This window comes from Pseudopipra pipra, chromosome 15 (genome assembly GCF_036250125.1).
Source record: "Pseudopipra pipra isolate bDixPip1 chromosome 15, bDixPip1.hap1, whole genome shotgun sequence".
Taxonomy (NCBI): Eukaryota; Metazoa; Chordata; class Aves; order Passeriformes; family Pipridae; genus Pseudopipra; species Pseudopipra pipra.
This window is the reverse complement of record NC_087563.1, coordinates 7,275,791-7,295,794: the sequence shown is the minus strand read 5'-3', so window position 1 is coordinate 7,295,794 and position 20,004 is coordinate 7,275,791. Positions and strand designations below refer to the sequence as shown.

The 20,004-nt window shown below is 45.1% G+C and overlaps 2 protein-coding genes across 10 annotated transcripts in view; one reads left to right on the top strand and one right to left on the bottom strand.

The window, feature by feature from the left end:
* Positions 1 to 16,316, top strand: part of TCERG1 (transcription elongation regulator 1) — a 30,647-nt gene extending 14,331 nt beyond the window's left edge. For 5 of the 7 annotated variants that reach the window (XM_064671640.1, XM_064671637.1, XM_064671641.1 and 2 more), the window contains 13 exons: positions 306 to 394; positions 1,384 to 1,544; positions 2,361 to 2,427; positions 3,396 to 3,531; positions 4,324 to 4,413; positions 5,137 to 5,255; positions 7,218 to 7,368; positions 11,718 to 11,882; positions 12,598 to 12,780; positions 13,256 to 13,435; positions 14,317 to 14,400; positions 14,655 to 14,755; positions 15,119 to 16,316. In XM_064671640.1, the coding sequence (XP_064527710.1) occupies positions 306 to 394; positions 1,384 to 1,544; positions 2,361 to 2,427; positions 3,396 to 3,531; positions 4,324 to 4,413; positions 5,137 to 5,255; positions 7,218 to 7,368; positions 11,718 to 11,882; positions 12,598 to 12,780; positions 13,256 to 13,435; positions 14,317 to 14,400; positions 14,655 to 14,755; positions 15,119 to 15,320 (1,728 nt within the window). In that variant the 3' untranslated portion in view covers positions 15,321 to 16,316. The remainder of the gene's footprint in view (positions 1 to 305; positions 395 to 1,383; positions 1,545 to 2,360; positions 2,428 to 3,395; positions 3,532 to 4,323; positions 4,414 to 5,136; positions 5,256 to 7,217; positions 7,369 to 11,717; positions 11,883 to 12,597; positions 12,781 to 13,255; positions 13,436 to 14,316; positions 14,401 to 14,654; positions 14,756 to 15,118) is intronic. The other 2 variants (XM_064671636.1, XM_064671638.1) reach the window with 1 other exon arrangement.
* A 1,410-nt stretch (positions 16,317 to 17,726) lies between these two features.
* PPP2R2B (protein phosphatase 2 regulatory subunit Bbeta) overlaps positions 17,727 to 20,004 on the bottom strand; it is a 66,900-nt gene continuing 64,622 nt past the window's right edge. For all 3 annotated transcript variants that reach the window (XM_064671642.1, XM_064671644.1, XM_064671643.1), the window contains one exon: positions 17,727 to 19,729. In XM_064671642.1, the coding sequence (XP_064527712.1) occupies positions 19,450 to 19,729 (280 nt within the window). In that variant the 3' untranslated portion in view covers positions 17,727 to 19,449. The remainder of the gene's footprint in view (positions 19,730 to 20,004) is intronic.

Below are 20,004 nucleotides of genomic sequence, written 5' to 3'. Positions count from 1 at the left end.
CCACACCCTTGCCCCTGTATCCTGGCCTTCCTGGATTTCCAGGATTCATGCAGATCTAGGAAGGCATTTAAGTCAGGTTTTGCCGAAGTCAAAAGTTAAGGAAATGCTTGGAGGTTTTGGAACTGAGGTTTTGGAGTAGCAGCTGCTGTTGTAATTCCAGTGCTTCTGTTCTGGGCGTGTCACTGTGAGCTACTTGTCAACATGGCTTCAAAATACATTGGCTTGTTTAGAACAAGTTAGTTACTGTATAATAAATAGTTAGCCAGCTGTCATTGCCTTATCCTCTAACTTATTTTTTCCTCGAGGAGCCAAAAGAGGAAGAAATGACAGAGGAAGAGAAGGCAGCTCAGAAGGCCAAGCCGGTTGCCACCACCCCTATTCCAGGCACCCCATGGTAGGTGGCTGCTGCCGTGGGACTGACAGGGCTGGTCCTGGAGCCACCAGGAGGGCTGCTGGGGGGATTAGAATAAGTGATAGTGTGCAAAGAACCTGTACTTGGTGTGCTGCTCCCAAACAGCACCATGTTCCTCCAGCCAGCGCTGCTCACAGGGTGCCAGTTCTCCTGGTGCTCAGTGTTGGCTCTTGTGCCACTCGCTGCCTGCAGTCCCACTGCCAGGATTTCATATCCCAGCCTGTTCACCTGCCACTGATCCCTCCTGATCTGGTATGATATACTACTCCCCCCAAAAAAATCCTGGACTTCTCTTGACCTGTGCCTTAGGAAACAAATAGCTGCAGCTGCTGGCCAAAATAAACTTTTTTTTTAAGTTAGCCTAGAAACTGCTCAGGTGCCTGTGTGGTGTCAGGAGGGTGACTCCTGCTGTAATATATGTAAATCATCTCTATGTGTTTGCATGACAAAGGTAAAAATCTTCCCGAGGGGAAAGTGATATTGTTTTCTTTTTTGCAATTTAGCTATCGCTGTTTTTTAATAATGCTTGGTATTTAAAACTGTCTCCCTTTAAATTGCCTCTGTGATTCTTTTATCCCATGACATACAAAAATCTGGCAAGATCCTGAGGTTGCTTTTTCTCATAGTCTGTGGGGCATTGAAGAGATGAGCTAATTTTATCCCAAAATCTGATTCCACACTCTAAAACATTTTTCCAGAGAAGAGCTGAGTCTCCTCTTAAAAAGCTCCTGATAAAAAAGCATTTTTAAAATTGCATTTTCAGTGTCAAATTTCAATTACTGCATTTTCAAATCTGCCAGCAGAGAAAAGGAGCAGTTCAGGGGGTCCCAGCTGGGCAGTAGGAATGTCTGGCAGTTGTGAAATCAGTGTAACCTGGGTCTGTGGCCATTGTGCTTCAGTCTATGAACATGGTAATGGCTACTTAGTGAGTGAAGACAAGGTAATCTGAGCCCTCCTGTCCCATCCCCCAGGTGTGTGGTGTGGACGGGGGATGAGCGTGTGTTCTTCTATAACCCCACCACCCGACTGTCCATGTGGGACCGACCCGACGACCTCATCGGGAGAGCTGACGTGGACAAAATCATTCAGGAACCTCCTCACAAAAAAGGAATGGAAGAAGGAAAAAAACTTAGTAAGAGCAATCTCGTTGCCATCGTAGGAAACCTGAGTATAACTTCTCACTTGTTTTGTGTTGATTTCCATAGCTTGTAACATTTAAATAAGTGACAGAAATGTAAGGACACACTGAAAATATGTGTAAATGTGCATTGTAAGAGGCTGGTGGGAATGCAGACTGCAGAGTCCTCTGGGGAAAAAACAGCCCATTTGAAGAAAGTAGATGCTAACAAGGTTAATTGTTCTGTAAAATGCCAACAGGCTGAAAAACCCCACAGTTTTTACTGACTAAAAAGAGGGAATGTGTTCGTGTTATAAGCAAGAGGCCAGAAAAGATTGATCATAATGTACAAGTGGACTCTCACAGAAGAGGAGTTAACTTAGAGACCATCAACTAGAGTAGAGTTTGGAAACAACTGCCAAGAACAGAGAACATTCAAGGAGCTGCTGAGATGAGATTTCTCTCTGGCCTGAATTCTAGTAAATGATCCTGGGATGACATGTGGATTTGGTAGCCGGAGGAGAGCAAAGTGCAAGTGGGTAATCAGGAGTTCCAAATGTGCTTCATTAGACTGTTTAGCCTGAGTTGTTTTTCCCTGGAAATAAGAGGTCAGTGTTTGTCATTTTAAATCCCCGAGCTGATCACAAGTCCACTAGTCCTGCTCCCAAATTCCCCTGGTGTAACTCCAAAAGTGACTGAGAACCACGTGTCTCCCTTTGTGAGAACATGATTGCTGCACACATTGTCCTCAGTTTGTCCACGAGCCTTCACTTGTAAATTACAAACCTTTCATCAATACAAAATCTAAAGTGTTTTTGAAATCTGTTACAGTTAGAGAAGAGCACGAAGCTGCAGAGGAAGCAAACGAAGATGAGCCTATTAAAATAAAAAAGCGCAAGTAAGTTTTTGCTTTTTCAATGCCAGGCAGTCCGTGTAGGTAAAATAACTGAAGTTTGTAACCTGAGATGTGTATGCTGTGTCCAGCAGAGCAGAACAGGAACTGAGAGGGTTGGGGAACACAATCATCAGCTTTCTGCTGCTCAGCAGCTCAGGTATTTGATATTTCCCTGAGATAGCTGAAACATATGCAGAGAGGAAATAGCATGTCTTTTGGAAATAAATGGTGTAAGTTGGTGAAACCAAGGAATATTTTGAGTGCAGTTTGTCTTAAATAACTTGCTTCTGTTGTTTGTTGATTTCTGGGCACAAGACTTTGTTGCTAGAATATCCAGCCACTTAGATTTTCATAGTGGTTTCTCTATTTTCACTCTGTTATAAAGGTTTAAGAATTTGGTTTAGGTCCTTTGGTCTGGTTGCCTTTTGGAAGTGATATATGTGATATACTTACACTGTTTTACGAGTGGTTTTGCCATGTTATTTGTGGTCATGTGCTCCTAGGGACAGTCATGGAGCTGTTGGGAGTAAGGTCTGGTTGTTGTTGGGGTGAAGGGCCTTTGCTCTTAGTGAACATAAATCAACAAACAGCTCACTTGGCCAGAAGATCTTGAGGTGTTCCCTGTCTGAACAAACTCCCTTAGTGCCTCGTGGCCCTGAAGAGGAGATCAGAAAATTAGTGCTGTTGATGTAAAATCTGCTGCACGTCTGGCAAGACCTTTGAACGCAGCCAGGGTGTTCTGATTGCTTGGAGTCATCTATTGACACTGAAGTTATTTGGAGTACCTTGGCTCCTGAGCTCTCAGTAGGAAAGCATTTGTATCTATGTCTGAGAATGGGTTTCATAGACTGTAAGCCTGTTCTTATGGAGCAATGGGTGATATCCATCCTGTCCTGGCACAGTTTGTTTTTTGACCTGCAGGGCTGGCGTTGTGCTTCTCAAATTACGCTTTATGTTGGGTTTTTTTCTAGGAAAGATGATATCAAAGACATCGATTCCGAGAAGGAGGCTGCTATGGAGGCTGAGATTAAAGCTGCTCGGGAGAGAGCCATCGTCCCACTGGAGGCTCGGATGAAGCAGTTCAAGGACATGCTGCTGGAAAGAGGGGTCAGAAACCTCTGTGTGTGTGTGTGTGTGTGTGTGTGAGAAGGGAGAGAGGGAAGTTCAGGCAGAGGTCTCGATTCTTGGTGAATTCCAAAGCTGCAATGTTTTGGTGTAAGGAAGCAATCTCATCCTTCCTCTGATGAATGGATGCTCTTGGTACAAGGCTCCGGATTTCAAAGAAAGATACAATTACAGCAAAGGTTTGATTTCTTAGTAAGTGAAATGAAACAGGGTCAAGACAGATTTTTTTTTTTTCAATTTTTCCCCAAGTTAAGTAATTACCTAACTGGAAGTTGCCATTGAAGATAATTAGGGCACACGAAGGACATATCCTTAATGTTTTTGGAAATGTTCCTACTGAGAAAAGCAGCAACTTCCACTCTAGTCTGTGCAGTCTTATCCTTAAATGGGAGACTTTTTGCTATTATTTAACTAAATCTGGAATCTACTTGATGCCAATCAATTTTGATGGATAAATTAGGCTATTAGAATATAAATTTGATAGTAACTGAAAAACGGAAGTGGTTCCAGCTGCTTGTGGAACACAGCCTCTCAAGGCTTTCTTCCAATGTACTTTTTGGTTTTAATGTCACACAGCAGTAATAATTAAGCGTGTATTATCATTTAGAAGTTTTCAGAGCTAATTAGTGTTGAAACTTTCTGTGACAGCCTCCATCATCCACTAGTGATAAAAACTCCAGGATGAGTTTGTTTCCCTGTTTTCATCAGATGTCTTGGAGTTTTCAAGCAAAACTGAACAACTTCTCTTGTATATTTGTCTTCTTTTAATTAAAGGTCTCTGCCTTTTCAACATGGGAGAAAGAGCTGCACAAGATCGTGTTTGATCCTCGGTACTTGCTGCTCAACCCGAAAGAAAGGAAACAGGTAAAAAAGTCAAACTCACTCACCATCCAGACACAACTACTGCAGATTTATCTGAATCTTCAGTCTGTTTTTGTTCCTGCAAACCTTCCAGTGTTGCAAGGGATTTCTGTCATGATTAGGGTTTGTCTGGAAACAGAAGAAGCCAGCAAGGGAAAGTGTTGATAGTTGTTTTATTTCCTGTGGTCAGAAGATCTTGTACCTTAATACAGTGAAAGTTGTACATGTGAGAGAGCTGCCAAAACCTGAATGAAATGGTGAGAGTCATCAGTATCTTTTCAAAGTATTGGCATAATGAATAATCCAGCTATTTATTTAAGAAAAAAAGTGGTCGGGAGGAAGACTAAAGTACATTTTTATTGTTAAGCAAATTCTCACTTCAGCAGCTTTTCTTCGAGTGGATATAGGGAAATGGAAAGCTTTGAGAACACAGGAGGTGTCTGAAACATGGGATCCAGGAAAATGTTACCTGGAATGTGTAAGGAACTTCTTCCCAGGTCTCAGATGATGTGTTAAGTACAGCACCGTGCATGTGCAGCAGCTTGGATCATTTGCATACTGAGATACAAAGAGTCCCTAACCCTTCTTTCTGCCTCGTCTGTGTTAGTTCTGTGGTGAGAGGAAAGGAAATAGAGAAGGAAAGAAGTGGGATTTTTCCTCCCTCTTACTTAGAGCTTCTGTGTGTCACGTTTGGGTGTCTGCTGTGGGTGACTGGTGTTTCTGTAGGTGTTTGATCAGTATGTGAAAACACGAGCAGAGGAAGAGCGCAAGGAGAAGAAAAATAAAATAATGCAGGCCAAGGAGGATTTCAAGAAAATGATGGAAGAAGCAAAGATTAATCCAAGGTAGGAGCTTCTTTGTGGTTTGTGTACATAAGCTCTACTAGAATGCAGGATGTTGGGTTGTATTGGGTTGATTAACCTTGTTCAAAATGGGCAAAGAGGAGAAAAATCATCAGATACCGTTGAAATCTTCTTTTATGTACTTATATTCACCTAATCCATGAAATGATAGAACTTGTGATTTATGATGATTTACATATTTATAATGATTTACATATTTCAAGTTGAAGAAATCTGCAGCGTGCTGCCTGGATTGTGAGAAAGGCCTCAGGATCCACAAGTTTCTTTAATAACCCTGTTCCTTCTTCTCTGCGAAGTAGTAGGGAGGTTTCTTGGGTTTGGAGGGGGATAAAGGGATGTTTCTCTGGTTACAAAATATGTTAATGATAATATGATAGAGTGTTCTGGTTGCTTTAATACAGCAATGATTACACACCCCTCAGATTCAGACCCACTGCAGTGATAAGAGTGAGGGGATGACAGTGAAAGTACATTCAAGATTTCATTTCTGGGATTGTTTTATTTCACAGCTTCCTCACATAGAGGTCATGAGATATGTGCTTGTGTCACCAGATGAGCTCCAAAGCATTCTCTTTCAGCATCTCCTGGCTCTTCTGGCATTAATTCTTTTCCAGTGAAATAACAGCTCATTTGTTTCACTTCAGCTCAGGTTTTTCCTGTGACTCGTTTTGGAAATCTGGTGACGGTGTTATGTTAACTTTTAAATTGCTTCAGATCTGACTAATAACTCAGTAGTAGGCTGGAAGAATGAAGGCATGGAAATGCTTTAAGGAACAGTTATGTTGGCTTTAGTATCCTCAGCTTCCAGCATATCTCCAGTATGTCATGTTGGGACTGATTCTTTACCTGATTATGGGCTGGGGTGGGAAAGAGAGTTCCAGCTGAAATACTGTCTTGTTTAATCTTATCCTTTGTCTTCTGGTTTCAGTGTTTGTCTAAAGATATTGCTGTACTTCTGTGAGTGCCAGACTGGTTTTTTATCATCTATCTCAGTCCAACATGCTCAAGAGTTTGTGTTCCACTTCACTTGAGCAGCTCTTGTTCTTCAATCTAGCTGTACATTCACTTTCTAATCCTTTTGAATAAGCTACCAAATTCTCTTCTTGTTTCAATTTACCCTACAGCAACAGTAGGCTGGATTTTCCAAGTCTAATTATTTCCATGCTGTGATGAAAACATTCCTATGATTATAAGTGTCTCACGTATTCTTGGGGCCAGATTTGCATCAGAGCTTGGAAAAAGCACAGTAGTGATTTTTTTCCGAGGTAAGTGGCAGTACTGTACCTACTGCACAGGTTGGAATCTGGCCCTGGAGGTGAGAGAACGGTCAGGGAAACGCTGTGGGATGATGGGTCAAAAGCCCAGGACTGTTGCCTCTGCCCATAGTGTTTGAAGGGGTTTCAGCTCTGTGTGGTTTAAGCTCAGGCTCTGCACTGAAGGGGGAAGAATTGGTACAGCCAGTGTTCTGTGGGGACTCCTACCAAAGACTGGTTTTCCTGGTGAACTCTTAGCATGGTTTGGCTGCAAGTGAATGCACCTGAGATTTTTGGTTTCACAGCTGTGAAATACCTGGACAGACTGGTTGGTGGCTGAACTGCTAACCCACAGAAAAGAAGAGTTTTGTAGACAACTGAGTTTTTTTTCATTTCTTCTCCTTGGTTGCACTGTAGTCTCTCTCTGCACCTGCCTATTCTGCAGGTGGCTGTATCTGAACAAACCAACCCACCCCTGTAAGTCTCTGATAACACCTTTTGTGTGAGTGCTGGCTCTTTTTATAGAGTTCATTGGTCAAGCAACTCTGTAGTGAGACCATAGGATTTGCCTTTTGGGAATTTCTAAGTTGTGCTCTGGCATGTATTGCAGCAGAGGAAGTACTTCCCTGCTGAACCTGCCTCCCAGCCCAGACAGCTCTGCCAAATGAGTTCACTTGCCATTTTGTTGCAGAACTACTTTTAGTGAATTTGCAGCCAAGCATGCTAAAGACTCGAGGTTCAAGGCAATTGAAAAGATGAAAGATCGAGAGGCCTTGTTTAATGAGTTTATCACAGCGGCAAGAAAGAAGGAGAAGGAAGACTCGAAGACCAGGGGAGAGAAGGTAAGGGGACTCTTGAGTTCCAGCAGTGTGAGTGGTGTGAATGAGATGGGACAGAGCCAGTGCTTGGCTTCCCTGAGCCTTCCCTGAGACATGGGCCTGCACTTTCCTACAGGCAAACACTTCAGTGGTGTCCCCCTGGTCTTTCTGAACTATTTCAAGTTTGCAGTTTTACTGACTTTTAGAGTATCTAGAATTGAATTGTGTTTATTTGTGAAGCTGAGTTTGCTTAAATAATGACAATTTTTTATTTACCTGAGCAAGTAACATTATCTTCTTAACCTGAGTAATGCTTGATTTTATTTTCTTTATTAAGTTCTATTATCCTGAAGCATGAAAAGGAAAAGGAGTCGTGTCCTCTTTGGCTATAACCCCAGAGCTTGCCATTACCTCTGTGCTCCCTCAGTGGAGGCAGGCAGGACTTGCAATTCCCTGAGGGTACTGCAGTTAAATTTCAAACAGTTCCCATATCCTTCCTTTCCTTCTCAAAACAGACACTTAGGGACTTTTGTAGTAAATAGATCTTATGTTTAAACTGCTGCTGATTAGATTTAAAGGTCAGCTATTACAGATTAATGAACTCCCAGTGTCATGTGCCCGCACTGCTGCTGGTGGGGAGCAGCTCTTTCCCCTGGAGAGAGGATATCAAATGGGGTCACCAGAACCTGGGGCCACTTACTGCCACGTCCCTGTGTGTGTGTGAGTGGAGGTCACCTCTGAAGGCCAATCATTTTTGATATTTGGAAGTCTGCAATGTTTATTTTGTAGTATGAAGTTATTGCAGATTTCCCTGGAGTGCTTTTGGGAGAGAGAAGTGCTGGCGGACAGATCTGGGGACAATTTCATTCTTCAGGAAGCTTTGCATATTTCTAAAATCTGGATGCTCTGATCTAATTTGGTTCTGTACTCAATTTTCACAAATGTTGCCTTATTGCTGCTGTCTTCAGTAAATGATTGTGCTTTCAGAGGGGAACTGATGTAGTTCAAAACTAGATTTTACATACTGCATTTTGATTGTGAATATGGAATTTTAAAGCATTTTTGCAGCTTAATAGTGCAGTTGAAGACTTAAAAGAATAAATATTAACTTGATTGTTGTTGCATGATTGTTCTAAAGTTGAAAAGTTAAAAGAAGAGAGATTGTATTTGTTTGCTTTGAATAATGTTTTTTTTTTCTCCAAAAGCCTTTTGTAACCATTTTATGTATTCTGTTTTATAACAAGTGGATAGACTTTACAGTTATGTGCTGTGCGGCCTGTCAATCAGTTCAGTCTGACAGCTGTCAATCACTGACACGCAAATATTATGGGATTCCCTAGTGAGGAAAGCATTGGTATCTCTGTGTGGTGACTTTAGCCTCCCGCAGTTCCGGTACTTTACATTTTTTTAGTTTTTTTCCTTGTGAAGTGATGAGAGTTGTACCTGCAATGTGTTAACTGCCAAAAAAAAAAAAAAAAAAAAAAAGACTTCTAAATACACCTAAAATGTTTTCAGCCTTATTTTCCTTTGATTTTGAAAGTGCTTAAAACATAAAAGAAAATTTAAGGCATTTAACCTGAAGCTTTCTCAGTCTGTCGTAAAAGTCCAAATTCTTTATTTAGGGAGGATCAACTTTACAGAAATCTTTAACGTAAGGGTTTTAGATTATCTAATGTTTGATTTTTGCCTCATGGAGTTATGGCTTACAGGATGGGATGGTGCAGCCAGCTTTTCCAATGCCTGCTTTTATTCCTGTGCCTAATTTCAGTGAGTAAATCTGATGCCAATGCTTCTTGGATGAGAGAGAGAGAAGGAATATGGGGGGAGCTTGGGGATATCAGGAAAGGGACTGTGGGCAGATAACAATGACCAAGCTGATCCTGTGCTGTCCCGGGACATGGCTTTGTTCCATGTCCCCAGGACGAGCCATGGCAGTGGATGAGCCTTGACATCCCACTTTACAGACTTACTGGAATGTTGAGCTGCAGATGCCCTGCAGCCCCGTGCTGGTGGCTGTGTCCCCTGTCACCCACCCCATGTCCAGAGCTCTGGGTGATACTCGACTTGGTCGAGCAAGTCCCTGTGTGCAGGCACATGGAACTCACCATCCAGAGCTGGGGTCTGAAAAGGTTATTCCTTGGTGAGATGTTTTAGACTCAATTTTTTGAGACATTTTCACCTTCTTTTTTTAAAATAGAAATGATGTGGCAACACCTGTGCTGTGCACAGGGCACCTGAGTGAAGTGTTAAGCTGTGCTTTAGAGCACTGAGGCCTGAAGTGCCTGCCGTTGGTTATTCTGGGGGAGGGAGTTGGCTGTGCCCTCCTGATCCCTGTCCAGTCGGGGGCTGGAGAGGGAACAGCTGGTCCTGCTGGTGGCTGCACAACCAGGGAGGAGCTCCTGAGGGAGTGAGGGGTGTTACTGGTGCCCACACAGCCAGGCAGGAGCTCCTGAGGGAATGAGGGGTGCCACTGGCAGCCACACTGCTGGGCAGGAGCTCCTGGGAGACCGAGGGTTTGCTGCTGGCAGCTCCCATGGGAGCACCTCCCTGCAACCTGTGGTGGTGGCCTCAGGTGAGGGTTTGTGTGGCTACTCGTGCCACAATGTTCCCAGCAGTGTGGCAGGCGTGCAGTCCTCATCCTGTGGAATACATCCATGCACAGGTGATTTGTGCAGGAGCTTGGAGATACCCTTACCTTAGAGACTTCTGTGGTAACAGCTGGGAACTATTTGGTTTCTAACAAATATTTCAAATGCCATGGCTTAGAAAGCTTCATATTTCAATACTGCATGCATGTTTTAAGATGTTTTGAAACAACATTCTTAATTTTACAATGAATAAACAGTTTGCTTAGCATTTTGTTGAGCTCCTGCAAGATAAAGCAGTAGTGCTGTAGCTGTAGCACAACATCCCACTGGCACTAACGGGCTTTTCTCTGATCTCTGCTTTACTGTCTTAGTCTCCTTTGGGATAGTAAAGAAAGAGCCTATAGAGCCTTTTATATTTATATGTTAATATTGCAAAGAACTAAAATTATTCGTGGGCAAAGCTGCAGACTATTGGTGCTGATCTTTCTTCCGTTTCTGCGTTCTGTAGCTAAACACATTTTAGGGGATGGGGATGTGCCAGGTCTCTGGCAAGCTGGAGCCTGCTCTGTCCATCTGCTCCCTTCCCTAAGGAACCTCAGTGTTCTGCAGCTAAACTGCTTCTGCTGGTTTCTGTTTTTTAAGGGATGAGGAGGGGAGATAAGGAGCAAATAACCTACGGCCAGTCCTCCCAGATTTGGGGTTTTTAATTCCTGTGCCATAAAACCAGCTTTAGTTTGCATCCCGGCAGGATGTGGGGTGCTATGGAATGCAGCAGGGTGTGGGGAGCTGTGGAGGCAGAACCCTTCTCCCTGCCTGCAGGGCCCTTGAGCATTCCCTGGCCCCTGGCGAGCGAGGTGACCCAGCCCCTCGCCTCTGCTTCCGGGAGGGGGAGGCTGAAGTGCCAAACCAGCCTGCCGGGGATACAGTGGTGACCAAGGACATAAAGTGCAGCAGGAACAGGGAGATCATCTGCCCCAGAAACCAAAATATCTAATAAAGGCACAGTAGTTGCCATTACAATTGCTGGTTCTGGGACTTCAGATGAAAACATGTTGCTGGTTGTTTTGAAATAAAACCTGCCATGATTGATCCTCTGCCAGCCTTTGCTATGGCAGTTGTTGTGGGCAGAGTGCTGACATGCCACTTCCAGTTGACAAAGTAGATTAAAATGTTTCCTTAAACTTTTATATAGATGTGCATGTCCATCCTAAATATAATTTACTTAATTCTAGATTTTACTTAATTTTAATGTGGGTAATTCTTTATTGGTTAGATCCATCTTAAGACACTGCTCTTTGTCGGCAGATCCAAGCATTCACCTCTGTTCATTGTACACCTGGAGGATGAATCCATAAATACCTGATTTCTCTAGAGCCCTGTTGCAAGCTGTATGGCTTCTGGAGTACTGATGTGCAAAATGCTATCATGCAGCATCAGTAACTTGTTAATTTGATATATATAAAAGCTCAAAACCAAGCTTAAATTGGAGGAAAATAATAAAAACTCTGTTGGTGGATTGTTCTTTAAAGAATAGAATTCATCTAAAGTGTAGCAGATCACCTTAATGTATCTGCTTTGGCAAAATTGTCCCAAGGGACAGTGAATTTGGGCTGCAGTTATGGCTAAATTCAGAGTTTTAGTGATTTCTCTAAATTGCAATGGTATGTAATGTTAATATGCTCCCTCTGATGGAGGTAAGTCGACTCCTTTTTTCATAAGAGCAAACTGTGGGATATCAAAGTGTCTTTCTCAAGTGTTGTCTTTCTGTTTCTGTCTGTACAACAGATCAAAATGGACTTCTTTGAGCTGCTGGCAAACCACCACCTGGACAGTCAGTCTCGCTGGAGCAAAGTGAAGGACAAAGTGGAGACTGACCCGCGGTACAAGGCGGTGGACAGCTCCTCACAGAGGGAGGACCTGTTCAAGCAGTACATCGAGAAAATAGCCAAGGTCAGCAGGGAGCATGGGGAGCGTGGCTGGGGGTGTGCTGTGGGGAGACTGATCCTTGCTGAACAGAAATCAGTGCAGAGTTACTGTGCTGGTACCTCAGCATGGCAGCTTGGAACTTAGGAGTTCTGTCCCTGGTGGGGTGTGCATGGGACCTGCGTGCACACACACAATATCTGGGAGAATTTATCCCTCAGAGACTCCTGTGAAACCATTGGTTGGAAAATTGGCTGTAAAACTCCAGAAACTACAGACACCACATTGATTACTTCCTCCTAGGATGGGCAGCGTTTCCCTTGCCATGATTTTTCCCTATGAGCTGAGCTTCCTTCAGGGATCTGTGTTCATACATAGTTCTTTCACTGCTGCTTCTTTCTTAGTCCAGTATTCCTACCTTTCTCTTCCAGGCAATTAATGGTTGAGTATGTAAAACTGGGCCAACAGTGATCACCCTGTCCCTCCTTATTCTGAGTTTGTTGCTGAACACAATGTGCTTCTGGGAATAGTTCTGTGGCCAAGCTTGCCTCTCCCCTGTGTAAACCCTGTAATGCTACAGCACAGCTCTTTGAAGCAAAATCTTGTAATCCATGGATCCCAAATCCCTTTGAAGTATTTTGTTCCAAGCTGCCTTCAGTTTGATAACCCTTTAGTTCGCTTGCCTGTCTAATGAAAGGTGTTGTGCTGTTTTTATTGAGAAAGCTTTGTTCCTGCATTTCAGAACTTAGATTCTGAGAAGGAGAAGGAGCTGGAGCGACAGGCGCGGATCGAGGCGAGCCTGCGGGAGCGAGAGCGGGAGGTGCAGAAAGCGCGCTCGGAGCAGACCAAGGAGATCGATCGGGAGCGGGAGCAGCACAAGCGGGAAGAGGCCATACAGAACTTCAAAGCACTGCTCTCGGACATGGTGAGGCACGGACAGGCCCCTCGGCTGGTCAGGGCAGGCTTAGGTTGGTGCTCCCTGTGAAAGCCTTTTGGCATTTGGAGCTCAGCTTATACAGAGATGGAATCTCATTGAGGTTTTTGGCAGAGCTCCCGTTGTCTCTGGAAATAATAATCTCCGAGGATGCCTTTCCAAGCACTCAGGTGAACACAGGGTGTTATGCACAGAGGAGAGAGTGCTGGAATCTCCTGGTTTTGAGAATGCTCAGCCGGGTCAGTGGGCATCTCCATCTGCTTCGAACCGATGTAGAGGGATTCCTTCTGCCACTGCCTGTTCAGTGTTCGTGAGGCACCTGCTACAGTCTCCTTTTAAAAGCTGGGGGTTTATCTTTCATTTTAACCTTAACTTCAAACAAGATAAATAATAAAAAAATAAGGATGTAAGAATTATCAATGAACTTTAGAAAAACTGGTCTAAAAGCGAATCCTCTCTGGCTCAGGTGCGTTCTTCAGATGTGTCCTGGTCTGACACCAGGAGGACCCTGCGCAAAGATCACCGCTGGGAGTCGGGGTCCCTGCTCGAGAGAGAGGAGAAAGAGAAGCTCTTTAACGAACACATTGAGGCACTTACCAAAAAGAAGAGGGAACACTTCAGGCAACTTCTGGATGAAACTTCAGCGGTAAGAGCTGCTGATGTTCAAACTGAAAATCTTTGCAGCCCATTGGGGTTTCTCTTTTTGTGTTTTTCTGTCCCACAGTCTGATTGGGTTTACTTCCAGGGCCCCTTTGCTTCAACACTCTCTTTTCTCCTTCATAACAAAATCTGTTCATTATGTTTCCTTACCTGTTTCTCTGGAGTGCCATTTTGGACACACAGTTGATTTTCATAGAAGCTTTTAATCAGTGATTTTTTCATCTTTTTAGTTCTTCAGCACTGAGTTATTTGATACTCTTCACTGTCTGGCTTCTGACTCTTTCAGATATCCAGGGTGTTTGCTTTAGTGACCATAGTATAGTCTTACCCAGTTCATCTGTTTTGATCTCCTGCTTTATCTAGTGCTGCCAAACATGAACTTTTAGCCTGCTCATGCTGTGGAATCCATCCCTGATTTTATGCATTTGGGGGTTTAGTGAGGCTTGCTTTCTTTTAGTTCTGTGCTAACTTCAGGCAGCTTTCACTTAACCTGGAAGTTTTTACCTCATTTTTAGTGCATTAGTTAATTTAGTTTAGAGGCAGATTTTCTGAAGGTAACTTTTAACAACACATTCATATACATGAATATGTGCTAGAAAAAGACTTTGGGAAGTAAATGATATTTGGAGGACCTTGACCTGAAAAATGCCATCTCAAAATACAAAGGAAAAGCCAGTATATACAATCTACTAGTTAAAAATACAAATGTAATAGTATGAATAAGCAAAACCCAACACTTAAATACAGCAGCAACTTTCTCAGTGCACTTGGGAGATACTTAAAGGCTTCAGTGGTAGCAGTGTTTGCATTCTGTATTCTTAGAATCTAATTTTCTTTTAATTTAACTATTTTTGTTTCTTTTGAAAGATAACTTTAACATCAACATGGAAGGAAGTGAAAAAAATAATTAAAGAAGATCCAAGGTGCATTAAATTCTCTTCGAGTGACAGGGTAAGTGGTTTGTGTTGTCCTTGCCAACTTCCAGTGTGGTGCAGGGTACAGAGAAGTGAGCTGGTGGCTGCTGCACTGGGCTGTGCTCTGTGTGAATGCAGATGTTAGTAGTTACATACAATTTGTGAAAAATTAAAATGTAAAGATAAGGAAAAGTGTAATTAACATGTAATTATTGCTGGTGTTCAGTGTGTTCAGTTGCAGGAAGTACTGGAGCTGCATTCAGTGATTTGATTTTAACTTTTATCTTCCAGAAAAAGCAAAGGGAGTTTGAGGAATACATCCGAGACAAATACATCACTGCCAAAGCTGACTTCCGGACGCTGCTCAAAGAGACCAAATTCATCACCTACAGGTGGGGACCGTGGCTTTTTTTGTGCTTTGCCATATAAAAAGCAGCAAACTGATGTCTAATTTGATAACTTAGTTGATAAACAAGTTGATGTCTAAATTACTTAAGTCTTTCATGGTGCTTAATTAATGCGGCACAAATGTAGGCAACGAGCCTTTGTCTCGTGTGCCCAGAGCACTGCTACATGCCTAGTCCCAACCTAATGGGACAACTTTCTAGCTCAGAAAAAGGGCAGGTCCCTGCACCCTTCCCTGCCTGGCCTGTCCCTGTGCTTCCTTATGGTGGGGCAGCTTCCCTGAGCCCGAGCGGGGGGGATCCTGGTTTCTCGGACTATGCTCCAGTGATAATTCTCTCACTTGCTTTCAGATCCAAAAAGCTGATCCAGGAGTCCGATCAGCACCTGAAGGACGTGGAGAAGATCCTGCAGAACGACAAGCGGTACCTGGTGCTGGACTGTGTGCCGGAGGAGCGGCGCAAGCTCATCGTGTCCTACGTGGATGACCTGGACCGGCGCGGGCCGCCCCCGCCGCCCACCGCCTCCGAGCCCACACGGAGAACCACGAAATAGTTACGGAATGCTCCTAATCCAAGGGTGTCTGTTAAATCCAAACGCTTGCATGAGCCATCTGTCAGGTTACACACATCCATTGCCGTGAATATATTCAAACATCTGAGGAGCAGAGGCAGGAGCAGCTTTTGTGAACATAAAATGGTCTCTGGGGAGGGAAACAACAACAAAGCCCCACGTTAAAGGTATTTATGAGTTAATTGGGGCATGACTGACAAATCCCAAGGTGTGGGGCTGTTTGGTGACTGCAGGTCTCGGGGCGGGGTGTGTGAGGTGTGGATGTCTGGTACCTGGGGCTTTCCTCTCAGCACTGTCATACGTGTGAGTCCCAGGCGTGATCACGTCGTGGTTTGAGCGTGTCCTACGTGTGTGCCACAAGCTGCCTCATGGTTCCTGCAGTCCCTGGCTGAGGAGGTGACATGCTCTGATACCTTAAATTATTGATCACAGCCTGCCCTGGAAACACCGGTCCCAGTTCTCTGCTTCCACCCTTGGGAATGGAACTAAATCCGTTAAAGCCAGGGTTGGAGCTGAGCGGAGAATTGGGACTCAGAGACGAACCTAGGTTTGTTCACAGGCTGCTCTGTTCCTGCCCCCAGCCATCAATTAGCAGCAGTCAGGTTGCTCTGCCCAAGTGAAGATCTGTCTAATAACTTTTGCTCAAAGCTGGAAACACTTGGTGCATCCCAGAGGTGACCGAGCAGGCCAGGACGGTTGTATAAACACGTTTTTATTTACGATAAAGTGATCTTTACATACTCTGGATTAGACTGTGGATTCCCTCTCTGGGCAATTCTTGTAAACTATACTCCTGTTTTGAATGTTAAACTTGTGTTTCTAAAGTTTAATTTTGAAAATGTTGGGATTGTTCAGTTTATGTATTTGAACTACAATAAACCAACCCTTTTTATATATGGATTGTACAGGCCTAATCCCGATTTCTGTTGAATTTTGCTGGACTTGTGAATTTATGAGTAAAGCAAACAACTGAAGTGATACCGCCTACATTCTTGGATGTGTTTGGCAGAACAGGGCCCGTGGCACTGAGCAGTGTGGGGTCAGTGTGTGGGCAAGGGAGGTGAGCAGAATGATACTCTCCTTTAGTGCTTTCATCTGTTGCTTGAATGTGAGCTGGCAGGGCTGGCAGAGCCAAAGTTTCCTTCTGCTGCTTCTGTGTTTGATGTGGGTCTCTTCCCCTGGCCGAGGGCTGGGGAAGGAGCCCCTTCTTCCCTGAGAAAGTGATTTTTTTTTTTTTTTTTTTTTGTCAGCAGTTGGTGTTCATGGCCAGGGGTAGGACTTGCAGGCTGAACATCAAGAGAGAAGGGTTGTTCTTTCACAAGGACTGGGAGAGCCTGGAGGGATTTGTGCTGCTGATGGTGGTACACAGGAATGGGATTTCCTCTCACTTGGTGTGGCCCGTCAGGAAGCCGTGTGTTTCTTATGGCTGTTTTAGAATATGGTTAACTCATTAAATGAATGAGATGGCTATTAATTTTAATTGATCTGGTTTATGGAGACCAGATGTTCATTAACATTTATTTATCTGCTTATTCTGTGGATAAAGCAATCACACCCACAGGCTGGGCCCTGGGGCGGGGAATGCTGCTACTGGAGGATGTGTGGGTGATGTGTGACACCACAGAGCTGGTCCCCCCTGGCAGCCCCTCAGGCAGGGTCCCCTGTGTCCCCAAAGGCAGGGACAGCCTGTGGGAACCTCATTCAGAGAGAAGGTTGGGTTTAAAGGATGCTGGCAAATTTCCTAGCACCATTCCTGTCACAGCCCAGCAGCTCCCCTGGCTGGCCCTGCCCTTGGGCTGCTGCTGTGGCCAAGCACTTAGAGCAGGGCAGAGGTGAAATCCAAGCAAGCTTGAGGAAGGGAAAGAAACTCTATTTTTGAAAAGCCAGACTCATTTCTGCCTTGTGGAGCAACCAGGCTCAGCAACCCAGGACATGCTGCAACCCCCAGAGCAGAGCCAGGGCTGGATCTATGCTGCTTCAATTGATTAAGGTCCCATAGTTAATGTGGAGGTAAAAGAGTGTCTGAGGAACATGTCCCTGGCAGCACAGTTTGTGCCCTGCAGCTGCTAATTAAAGGCTGCTGTTTAAATTCATCAGCAGGAACAGCCCAGAATTAGGACAGGGATTGTGGGGGGAACCAGCAGCTCCTTGCAGGGCTGCGCGTACCGAGGTTTCTGCTGTTGAGTGGGGGAGGTCCAGGTGCTCCCACTCCCCACGTTCCACAGGGCCCCACGTCCCACACCCTCAGAGGGACCCAGAGAATCCCTGGGGTCTCAGGGACCCCTCAGCACAGGACTGGCAGCCACCTTCAGACCAGGGGCCCTCGGACCCTGCAGAGCCACGGTCCCCCACGCGCGAGAGGCACAACAGGCAGCGACTCCACACAGACACGTTTGGGACAACTTTACTTCTGACACCGCAGCGCAGGCTTTCCTTACAGAACCAAAAAAGAGCGTTTTCTTAAAAAACGGTTCATTTACTCTTGCTATTTTATTTTATCATTTCATTTAAAAAAAAAAGTTACTCCTGAAAGCCATCCCTTGGAATAAATCCATAAGCCAGTGCACTTTGTTTTTGCCTTGGGATGGCTCCTCCGAAGGTGGTGTGCGGGGCCAGGACATCCCAGCAGCTCCGCACCCCGAGGGGTCCCTGCGGCTGCCCAGCTCCTTGTTTTCCAGGCAGTCCATGCGCTCCATGGGTGTGCAGCAGTTCATCTCCCTGGTCGGGACACTCCAGGATCCTTGCAGAGAGGCTGTCCCGGAGGCACCTGGCCCTCGGCGAGCCGTGTCCCGGCCCCTCCAGGCGATGGGTGCTGGGGGTGCCCACTGCCCCCACAGGAGGGATGGCAGCAGGGTCACCCCTGCAGAGCCACTGCCAAAGTGACAGTGTTAGATTTTATATTGACTTCGTTTATTCATTTGCTTCTTGCTGCAGGAGCAGTTTTCTGATTTATGGAAAATCCAGTCGTCTTTTTTTTTTTTTAATTGAACAGTTGCTCAAGTAAAAGAGGGACCTGGCCAATCTGTAGAGTAGAAAGAGGCAGCCTCGCCATGCAGAGAGAAAGAGTTACTGGTTTTATTATTATTATCATTGTTATTATAATGTAGGACCGCAGACAGCCTCTCTCTGACACAGTCAGGGGCTAACAGCAATATACGGTTGGATTCTTCTTTAGAAGGTCATAAATTAGCAACTTATACTTTATCTTTTAAAAAAATTGAATAAATAAATAAATTAATTAAAAAAGAGAGAGAGAGAGAGAAAGAGAGAGAGAGAGAGAGAGTCAGTCACGACATGCAAGAGCTCACAACAGAATGAGGAAAATGACCAAAGCAAAGCCCAGAACTGCAGCAGAGCCCAGGGTCGGTTTGGTTTGCGATCAATGCAGGTCGGAAGCATCGTTTATAAAGGTATTTCATATACCAAAGAAGGCACCACAGTATCTACAAAGCCAAATCCTCAGGAGGGTTCTGGGGGTGAGGGGGCAGCCTGGCTGGAGCAGACAGATCTGAGGGTGCAGCACATCCCCCCCCTTAAGCTCGTCCATTGCAAAACTGAACTCTTCCATTTTACGTTTGGTTTTGCTGTCTCTGTTGTTAAAACACAAAATAATTGTAATAAAAAGACAAATGTGGAAAATGGCAAAGGGAGGCGACGTTCCAATCTTCAACACAAGAGGTGGAATATTTCTGGGATCAAGTTTAAAACAATTGGAGCGGGATCACTGTCACCAGAGCTGCCCAGGGGTCACGGTGTGTTAGCCCCACACCCTCCTCCCCAGCCAACAGCCCCCCCTGTATCACCCCCTCGGCCATCAGTGGAGGGTCACTGCCACCCCACTGCTGCCTGGGGACATGGGATAGCCGGGCCTGACACTCCCAACCACGTCTCAGCTCTCCCTGTGTAAATCTGGTGTCTTGTGGGGTGCCCCCCATGGCTCTGGGTAGGGGTGCCCCAGTGCTCCTCTGCACAACCGCGATCTGCAGAGCAGGAACTGAACAGAGAACAGGAAGGAAAGGGAAAAAAAAAAAAGAAAGAAAGAAAAGAAACAGTTGAAACCATGTGTTTACTGGTATCAGTACATGAGACTCCTAAAGAACACCTGGTCCTCCTAGTTAACCTTGTCCTGGAATATGTACAGGTTGTTCGTGGCTGCCACGGCGATGATGTTCTCGGAGGGGTGCCAAGCTGTGTGCAGGATCTTTTTGCTAAAGTCCAGACTGTCCACGCTGATCTCGTCTTTCCTGCGCTTGCCGCCCACGCAGACCTTGCGGGGCTTGAGGATGGCGCGGGGTTTGCTGTTCTCCCGCGACGCCTCCAGCGTCACGTCACGCTTGGTGTTGCGGTCGAACATGCGGAAGAAGTTGTTGTAGGAGCCGGTCATGATGACACTGTGAGGGGGAAGGACAGACGATTTTCACACCTTTTCAGAGGCAAACTGCTGGTGACCAAGAGGCAGACTGAACATTCAGAGGCATAATGAGATCTGGTAAGAATTGGAATTTGGCTCAGGCCCAGTTGAGCCTCGTCAGCTCGCTCTGATGGCTCAGACAAAAAAATCTGTCAGCCCTGCCAGGTCAGGCAGCCTCGAACACTTCCTGTCGCCTGGCTCAGTGTGAGTCACACCTGGATACTCATCATCCCCAGATTTTGGCACTCTGGAGCT